The 10700-nt window shown below is 34.9% G+C and overlaps 1 protein-coding gene across 1 annotated transcript; it reads left to right on the plus strand.

The window, feature by feature from the left end:
* The first annotated feature begins 7376 nt into the window (after positions 1-7376).
* LOC126608922 (protein DEHYDRATION-INDUCED 19 homolog 4-like) lies at positions 7377-10127 on the plus strand. The gene is made up of 5 exons (XM_050276935.1): positions 7377-7653; positions 7761-7900; positions 8649-8726; positions 9306-9559; positions 9827-10127. The coding sequence occupies exons 1-5, from the start codon at positions 7584-7586 to the stop codon at positions 9930-9932; spliced, it is 648 nt and encodes a 215-aa protein (XP_050132892.1). The 5' UTR covers positions 7377-7583; the 3' UTR covers positions 9933-10127.
* Positions 10128-10700: the final 573 nt, after the last annotated feature.

Genomic DNA, 10700 nt, shown 5'->3' on the forward strand with positions numbered 1-10700 from the left:
ATGAATTGATTTGGTCCAGAAGTACCACATTTTAGTGAAGTATATGCTTTATTGTATTTGACACAATACATTGAATAAAATAAAGCTTATCTATTGATATCGTTGAGAAATTACAGACATTACATACACATGAAAACATGAGGGAGCCTTCACAAAGGTTGCTCATGTAAAGCTTCAGTACTTGGTGAAACTCCAAACGGTTGAGACAATGAATGTCTTTGGAATAAAGACTTGAACCCCTGATTGTCATTTTGAGTCCGACCTTTAGATTCTAGTAGCTAGTCAAGCTTTCTTTTCATGCTTGTTGAGTAATTATTTGCGAGCATGTGTAACACTATATTCTCGTGCTTGAGCCCTCTAATATCTTGTTTAAGACTTGCCACTTCAACCATTAATGATTCAACTTGATGAGTTTGTGCAAGTAGGCGTTGACCCATATTAGAAACAGAGTTCGCACACTGAATACTGAGAGCCAATGAGTCTTGAACGGCTGCCTCATCAGACCGGTTTGAAGGGATTCTGTTATCCTTGAGAGTGAGAAGATTCCTAGCTACCACTGTAGCGATTATGTCATTCTTCATCAGAGAGTCCCTAACCGTAAGAGGACCATTTGAAGATAAGAAAGACGGGCACCATATATTATCCTGATGCGGCTTGCCTGTATTAGTCCTAAGACTCAAATCTAAGCAAATGTTAGATGGGCAAGCCATTTTTCAGAAATGATGAAGGAAAAATAAGGTCAAATAAAATCTCAGAAGTGCAAAAAGGAGAAAATTTCTACAGGCTGCAACTTTCTAAGCATACTTTTGAATACAATTGATGTCTCTATAAAAGAAGAGGCAACAGAGCCACTTGTTCAGAGATCGAAGAGGTACGGCTCTCAAATTTCAAAAAGCTAGATTTTCAAGAGAAAGTTCTTCAACATTTCTCAGACGCAATCTCAGCTTTTAGATATCACGTGCAACTTTGTCAAAGATTTCTGATAAAGTAGAAAACGTGTAAATCTTACTATTCCTACTACAACACTGTTGCCGACAAGCATGGATGACAAAGCCACATCCACACCACTACCTGCTATTGAGGAAATCTTTATATATGTCGACCTTTATTCTCTATAACAAGGCAGACATGCAAGAATACCTAACTTTTCCTCATCTCCGAGAATGCATCTTCAACAAAGTATCTCGAAATACTCAGTTTTCTTCCTCTCCGATAACACCTCTTCAAAATAAGTCACACAAGAGCAAGAGTATCTCATATCATCAGGGACGAGAACAAGAGTATCCCATATCATGCAATCTCCCTGTCATTTCCCTTGTCCTTATTCTTATTTGCAAAGACAAGGATAAAGAAAGCAATATGTTGGAACCTCCACTCAAACTCTCGGTAAGGAACCGACTGCCTGGAACCTTTCTTGATTGCTTACCTAGTATTGCTCTCGAGTAGTCATCTTCAACTGTTGTTGGAGCTGGGTCTCCAGTCACTAAGAAATGATGAACCATCCAAATGCAAGGGTTACATTCCACTCTTGCATCAGTGGACAAATCCCAGAAGAGAAGATGCCACACATGCATGGGGGGAAACTAGGGAAAATACCACTTATGCAAGGGGAACAAGTAAGGCAAGTGAAAATGATACATTGAAGCATTTGGAGACAAGCGCAACAAACACGTGTTGATTCATCCCTGACAAAGCCAAAGATCACTTGCCGTGTGAAGCTCCTCATTGTCTAATTTCATTCAAGATCAAGCCTCGAAGTCCTTGAAGAAATCACAAGTCCAATTCAAGATCAAGTGTCCACCACCCTTGAATCAAATTTCGCTCCAGATAAAAGAAGTAAATTCAGACCTTTGATGCAAGTCTAGCAGAAAGCCCTCTAGCCCAGTTCAAGAACAAACCTGTGGAAAGTTAACAACAAGTAAACCACCTCTTTCGGCAACTCTTTTTGCTAAGAGACTGAAGCAGAATGATCAATGATCAAACTAAATGATTTAAGATCAGGGGAAGATACTCATCAGAGGGAGCATCCAAAACAGATCAAGATTTTAACGAGTCAATCGAAGACTTGTGGCCATCCAAGGAGAGTGTTGTGAATAATATGTAGATGGCTCACATGAATAATTTGTTACTATTTATCCACAGTATTTTCACTATTCATTTGTGGAAATTTTGTAAAGTGAATAGTGTTGCTACAATAATTTTTTTCTATAAAAGCATGTGAAGAAGAGAGGAAGAAGTGAGAGACTCACGGAAGAGGAAGAAAGAAAAGAGAAGAAGAGGAGAGGAGATAATAGAGAGAGTTATTTATGTACCCCTATTATTCTAAATTATAATGAAAGTACCACTGCTGCCCCGAAGACGTACTTAAGTCACAATGACTGTAGAGGAACCTTGTAAATTTTGTGTCTTATTTATTTATTCAACTGCACCCACCATCGATTTTACAACAAATAAAATTTTATAAATTAATATCTAAAACATTTTCTTTTTTAACAAACGATATTATTTACAATAAAGGGTGGGGGACTAAGCTAAGGCTCACAATGGGTCAGCCATAATAATGTGATTCAAATTCCCTTTTGGTGAGAACCGAATCTAAGACCTCCCACTTATAAGTTAAAAAGAATACCACTAGACCAAAGTATTAAGTAATAATTAATGTCTAAAACTTAAAACAAATTGAAATTTGAACTTTAAATATGCAAAATGAAAATGGTTAGACTTTAGCAACTGTTAATACTGGGCAATGCAATTTTAATGTTGGTATGAAGTTTCTAATATACCTCTAAATGTACGTTAGCGAAAATGACTAATTGTAAATACATTGTTAAGTTTGAAGACTAAAGAGACTAATATAAGAGTTCGTGATATAAAATTAAACTAGGAATAAGGTTCGAAAACTATTCTTACAATTAAGCCTAAAGTTAATATCTCATCCAAAATACAATTACCATTGCCAAACAAGAGTGAGAGAATGGGCTAAGTCTAGGCCTGACAAACGGGTTGTGTCTGTCATTTTCGTAACACTTGTTATTTAAAACGGGTCATGTCGTGTCACACTTGTTATCTTAAAGGGTCCTTACGGGTAAAGTGACCCGACCCATTATGACCCGTTAAGAAATTTTTATTTTCTTAAATTTGCACATACCACACATTACCACATAAATATTACTTCAAAACATTAAAACACATTTGTCGTTTAAGTACTACATCTACACTCGAAAATAATAGCCTAATAAACAAACATCCATACACTACTAGTCTATTACAAAATATTAAATGTGCAAGGATATGCAAAATGAAAGAGTTTTTGTTTTCAAGGTTGTGAAGCCTTTCTCAAAAGTTTAAACATTGCCAATGGAACTCAAAGCTTGCATGTTATTCATTTTACAAAATCTTCAATTTTCATCGATCATCATGACATAAGATTTTGTGGTATGCACAAGTGTAAATATTTTAAATTGAAGATCGAATTCATTCATTGTATTCATATAGGGTCAAAGAGTGTAGTTGTAAAAAATCATCAAAATCGGAGTTAAAATAATCGTTAAATCGTGATTTTTCGTTGATAACCGTCGAAAAGTTTTGTCCCGTTACTTGATCTTTGAATGTTTGTTTTTTGCGATTTTTAGAGTATGCAATCTTGAAGCATATACAAACAAATTTGACGATTGGATCGTTGAAATTAGTTTTGTAGAATGCGTATCCCATCAAAACGATAGATTCACTAACACTTAAAGTTTATTTATACTTTCATTAAGTATAACATAAGATTTTGTGGTATCTACTAGTGTAAATATTTTAAATTGAAGATCGAATTCATTTATTGTATTCATATAGGGTCAAGGAGTGTAGTTTTAAAAAAATCATCAAAATCGGAGTTAAAATAACCGTTAAATCGTGATTTTTCGTTGATAACTGTCGAAAAGTTTTGTCACGTTACTTGATCTCTGAATGTTTGTTTTTTGCAATTTTTGGCACATACAATCTCGAAGTATATACAAACATGTTTGACGATTGGATCGTTGAAACTAGTTTCGTAGAATGCGTATCCTATCAAAATAATAGATTCACTAACACTTAAGAATTTATTTATACTTTTATTAAGTATAACATAAGATTTTGTGGTATCCACTAGTGTAAATATTTTAAATTGAAGATCAAATTCATTCATTGTATTCATATAAGGTCAAGGAGTGTAGCTGTAAAAAAACATCAAATTCAGAGTTAAAATAACTGTTAAATCGTGATTTTTCGTTGATAACCGTTGAAAAGTTTTGTTCCGTTACTTGATCACTAAATGTTTATTTTTTGTGATTTTTGGCGTATGCGATCTTGAAGCATATACAAATAAGTTTGACGGTTGGATCATTGAAATTAGTTTCGTAGAATGCGTATCCCATCAAAACAATAGATTCACTAACACTTAGAGTTTATTTATACTTTCATTAAGTATAACATAAGATTTTGTGGTATCCACTAGTGTAAATATTTTAAATTGAAGATTGAATTAATTCATTGCATTCATATGGGGTCAATATTGAATTAATTCATTGTATTCATATAGGGTCAAGGAGTGTAGCTGTAAAAAAAAATCATCAAAATCAGAGTTAAAATAACCGTTAAATCATGATTTTTCAATTATAACCGTCGAAAAGTTTTGTCCTGTTACTTGATCTCTGAATGTTTTTTTTTTGCAATTTTTGGCCTATGCGATCTCGAAGTATATATAAACATGTTTGACGATTGGATCGTTGAAACTAGTTTCGTAGAATGCGTATCCCATCAAAACAATAGATTCACTAACACTTAAGAATTTATTCATATTTTCATTAAGTATAAACTAGTGTAAATATTTTAAATTGAAGATCGAGTTTATTCATTGTATTCATATAGGGTCAAGGAGTGTAGCTGTAAAAAATCATCAAAATCGGAGTTAAAATAACCATTAAATCATGATTTTTCGTTGATAACCGTCGAAAAGTTTTGTCTCGTTACTTGATATCTGAATGTTTTTTTTTTTTGCAATTTTTTGCTGATGTGATCTCAAAGCATATACAAACAAGTTTGACGGTTGGATCGTTAAAATTAGTTTCGCAGAATTTGTATCCCATCAAGTTCACTGATATATATATATATATATATATTTATTAAGTAGATTTAAATTTATTTATTTTGTATGTATAACACTTAAGAAATTGAATGATATGTATATTTAAGCCGATCCAATGGTCACCAATTTTTAATATTTAATTTAATATATATATATATATATATATATAATTATTATAGTTTTTAGGGGTATAAAATTGTTAAATTAATATATATAATTATTATAGTATTTTTTAGGGTTATAAAATTATAAAATTAATATTTTGCTTACCGTGTATCGTGTTACCCACATGTATACCCGAACCAACACATTATTTTAATAGATGCTTATTGGATTACCCGATAATGAATCGATTCGTTATCGTGTCGATCTGAACACCTGTTAATTTCGTGTTGTATCGTATCGGGTTATCGGGTCGTATAAGGAATTGCCAGGCCTAGTTAAGTCTCACAATGAGTTAACAATGATGTGGTTGAAATGTGCTTTTGATGAGAGTCGAATTTAAAACATCTCACTTACAAATGAGTACAAACATTACTAGACTATAATATTAAATGATTAGGACTAATATTTGAATTCATTATTTTGTCCTGTCTGCTAACAAACGGACGTCGACATTTTAGTTCCAATTTTCTCTGATAGATTACTTGTATCAAAATTCCATAACGTGTGAGCGAAGGCGAGATCATGGAAAAGCTAAAACCGCGTCGTGTCACAAAATCAACCAAGTGGCTTGTAGAGCTTTCATGTAATAGAGTTATATAAATTCATGAATATTGATGGATTTTATATAATAAATTTATAAGATTCTATTTTAACAGAGCTAAACTGTCTTGTAGACATTTTATATAAAACTTTGATTTAATTTTTTTTGAAATCTCATAAAGATGAGACGTTTGTGAATGCTTGAAATACAATACAAAATTTTTTCAATACCCTCAAATTCCTCAACTTTTTAAAATTATTTAAAATAAAAGTTCATTAAATATACCTAAAATGTAATAAACTTATTTACAATCATGTTTAAATACAACCAGATTTTTAAAAGAGTAATGTTATTCTTACCATGTAATTGTACCGCAATTATATATCATCTTAGGTGACATCTAATGTGGATATCTACATAATTTAAATTAATCGGTTTATTCAATTAAAATTAATTTAAAAAACTAACAATTAAATGATTAATTTAAAAAACAATCAAAGAGAAGGAGAAGGAAGTCATGAAAGAGAAGGGGAAGGAAGGAGAAGACTTGAAAGCAAACTCCTCGGAGCTCCAACGACCGATGGGCTATCTGGGTTGTGCTCCTCCTCTGATCTTTGACCCTCTCGTCCTCCTCCGTTCAATTTGTGATCCACCTGAGAACCCCCGAGAAACTCCATCAGTCTCTCTCTCTCTCTCTCATATTTTTGTTCATTTAATTGCTTAGTGTTGTTTAGCTAGAAAGAATTAAGCTATTTCAATTTAATTTCTACGTCCTCCATTGCAATGTGCGAGAATTTTGTTATTTGCACTACAACTACTGAAATTGTATTGTGCACAAAAATCATGAATCTTTCACTTTAAAGACTATAACTTTAATTAGCTTATGCAATCACTACCCAAGTTCTAAAATCTGAGTACCCATGCTTACATTCGGTCAAATTGTTCCCGAGATTCAATTTCCATCATTTAAAAAACCAAGTTGATTTAGATTGTGGTGGTGAAGAATTGGCATGAGAGGGAAGGGGAAGGAAGGAGCAAACTTGAAAGCAGACTCCTCGTAAAACCCAGAGGAGTCGTGGAACCAAACTCCTCGTAGTCATAATTTAAGCAGCTTTTTTTTTTTTTTATTAAATTGATTTTAATTGAATAAAAGCTCTGATTAATTGAAATGACGTCCACAACTACATCATATGCCACCTAAGGTGGTATATAATTGTGGTACAATTACACAGTAAGAATAATATTATTGTTTTTGAAGATGTTAATAAATTATCTTAAAATAATGACTAAATACACATTATATTTGGAAAAATTATTAAAATTTTCATTAAATACTTGTAAATTTGTTAGAAGAACTAAAATCTGTCCAATCTCAATTGAAGAAACCCCAAAAGAGATAAAACCTATAAAGTCACCACACGTCATCCGTCCAATGAAATCCACATGCGTAGAAAAATCACACGGCTCAGGTAGATAGTGGCATCCCCCGAAATTCACCGGAATGTACGAGGGCATTTCCGGCACGTGGGTACTATAAAAGGCGGTTTAACCCGCTCCGGAAGTTTGGTAGAGAGTCCCTGCTGCGTGCTCTCTCTCCTCACTCACAATTTCTTGGTCGCTTCCTCACACTCTCACACCACACTCGCTTTATCTACCGTCTCCAATTTTTTTCTAGGGTTTCAAATTTCACAAATTCGGACCCCAAATTTCGATTGGAGCTCCGAATTCGCCGTCGCCGTGATTTGATTTTGCACTGCATAAGAAATGGACTCTGATAATTCGTGGAGCAGTCTCTTCTCGACCCCCTCGTCGAGGCGGTATCTGTCGCGATCCGGTGAGTTTGCCGAACTGTTCCTGGCAGTGTTCATTGTTTGTCGTTGATTTTCTTGATTTTTTTATGGGTTGGTTTTTGGGGGTGTTGATTGCGGTTGGTTGGTGCAGATCTGTTTTCGCACGAAGAAACTGACGGGGACGATGATTTAAAGGCCGAGTTTTTGTGTCCTTTTTGCGCCGAGGATTTTGATGTCGTTGGGCTTTGCTGCCACATCGATGAGGAGCATCCGCTGGAGGCCAAGAACGGGGTATTTTGTTCTATTTCACTTATTTTTTTTGTTTAATTTGAAGTTTTACAGTGTAACTAATTAGTTTCTAGCTTAATTCGGAAAGTGGTTGTTCTAAATGTGTGAAAATACGAACTGTCGAGCTTTCCGTTGTTTTTCCCTTATAAATTTTAATGATTGCGTTTTGTTGGTAGTCTAGTTTTCGTTTTGGCTTAGAAAGCAGCAGTTTTTTGTTGTGATTATTTCACTAGTTTTGTAATTTACAAAGAGAGTGAGTGAACTTCTGGGGAGAGAAATGTATCATTGTCGAGTCATGCAAAAGGATGCTAGCAGTTTACTTGGTTTTCTCTTGGGGTTTGGCTCTGCTTGTGCAAGGGGCTTGTTTGAGTAGGGTTGAGTTGCAAATTAGTGGGCTATCTTGGGGGGTCATTTTAGTGAGTTTGTCATGACTGCTTATGTGGTTCATGTAGTATATATGATGGTGACCGACAATGTTGCCTTTAATAGACCGACAATATTGTTATTCTTCTTTGCTAGTTTTGTGTGTTGGGTTGAAGGTCTTTATGATGGGTTTGAGCCAAGCTTGTAGTTATTTTCTTTTTTGATATACAGATATATAATCTTTCAGGTCTAATTGTTGTTTTAATTAATAGAATGGAAGTAATGTTCCTCTTGGATTGTTTATGATCTTGCCCATTGTTATCAATTGGGATGTCCTCCTCTCGTGGATTTTTATAGAACTAAATGTTCATTCCTTTCCATTTGGCAGGTCTGTCCAGTTTGTGCGAAAAGGGTGGGAGCAAACCTTGTGAGCCATATTACTACGCAACATGGGAGTTTGTTAAAGATATCCTTTTGTTTGGACTTCTGTGTTTGGTTTGGTTATGATTTACATGCATTCTCATTGTGCCATAAAAATTAGTTGGTTAATGCAAGTGCCTTTGCCCATGAGCGGTAGGTCTCGGGTTCAAGACTTGGGAGCAGCCTCTCCATAAATGGGGGTAAGGTTAGCCGACATTCACCTCTCCCAGACCCTGCGTAAAGCGGGAGCCTTGTGCACTGGGTACGACCTTTTTTTAGTAGTTGGTTAAAGCCATCTAAATAACGGCGTGACAGGAATCATAAAACCTTTATCCTTAAAATTTCCTCAATTTAAGCAAAAATTATGTTCAAGTATCTAAATCACTTTCACATATCTTAATGTGTCTGGCCAGCAAGCAGACTAGTTATTAAATGTGATCGATTGTCACCATGACCTTGTTCCTTTTGTTGACACTTCCTGTATTTCCATCAGTCACTCTAATCTGCTGCCATGGTATTTTTCTTGCATAAAAACTTTGATAACTCTTGCTTCCATGTTTATTTTGAGTTTGTCAATATTTTTAAGTCCTAAGTAAGGGTCATGTGCTCCTTGACTATACATTACGTTCAGCGCAAGAGGAAACTTCGCAGGGGATCTGGGTCAACATTTTCTATATTAAGGAAAGAACTGCGGGAAGGAAGTTTACAATCTCTTCTAGGAGGGTCTTCGTTCCTTTCCTCAAACACTGAAGCTGATCCTTTGTTGTCTTCTTTTATATATAACCCTCCCACGGTTGATGAGGATGTCAGTACACAGACCCATCCTTTAGTTGAACCATCTTTTGTGAAGGAGAGCACAAAGGAAGAGGTCTCGGAAAGGTATTGAACATCATCACCACTTTACAACTTTTATCTTTATCTTTTCTTTTTATGTTTTTGGTGCCTGAGTAATAAATGAGAGTCCTCTATCTTGTTTTTTGTTTCGGAATATAGAACAACAGATAAGTAGGGATAGTATTAAGGGATTGTGTTGAGGTCTGGATGTACAACAGATAAATCATGCGTGCTTATTTACGTGTTTCCGTTGTGTGCGGTGAATTTACTATGATTTCTTCAAGGTCTAACACTGGTCTATGGTTGCAACAGAAGCGTTCAACAGCCACCGTTATCTCGCAAGGACCAAGAGGAGCAAGCGCGGAGGTGTGAGTTTGTTCAAGGACTGCTGATGTCGACTATTTTTGATGATTTATGAGTTAATAGTGTAGTGGGAGATGTGGAAATGATAAGTTAATAGGACCAGAGCACAGACCCAAGTAATACGAGAGGGAAGAACGTGGTGCTATTTATGTAACAAGCGGTAATAGTTAGATGATCAGAACAACATCTATCTATTCGTAATGTACTCAAACCTTTATGTGCATAATGAAAATATGGAATAATTTATCCACTTTCTGTGTTTACTATCTTTCTGTATGTTCCTGATAACTTGCCCAACGTTGTCAGGGAATTAATTTGCACTGATCCCAAGTTGGGATACAAAATCAAATGGAATAGTGACACTTTAGGTTAGATATGGCATAGGGCCACTTTAGGCTCGTTTGGTGTCTAAGAATAGATTCGAGTTGATACCTTATAAATTGGTGTCTTAAGAATGGATTTGAGGTGGAAAGTTCACTGAAGGTAGTGGGGAGGGGTGAGTGATTTTTCGTTTGGAAGGAGTTTGACATGAAAGAAAATTTTCCTTCTGATCTTTTCATTTTAAGGATTAGAGCGAATAAGTTTTTTTAATGAGTAATTTATTTTTTATTTTCAATTGAGACATGATTTTTTTCATTTCTTCATTGACCATGTTTTGAACGTAAGGTATATTTCAATCGAATTCTAGTACCAAGGGACGCCTTGTGAAAGCGGCGCCTTGATGTCACAAGGGATGGTTTGCATATTTTTTCATACATGAATAAGGTTTTGTAGATTTTTTGCGTTGGGTGTGATGTCACAAGGGATAGTTTGCACATTTTTT

Source organism: Malus sylvestris, chromosome 16 (genome assembly GCF_916048215.2).
Source record: "Malus sylvestris chromosome 16, drMalSylv7.2, whole genome shotgun sequence".
NCBI classification, from domain to species: Eukaryota; Viridiplantae; Streptophyta; class Magnoliopsida; order Rosales; family Rosaceae; genus Malus; species Malus sylvestris.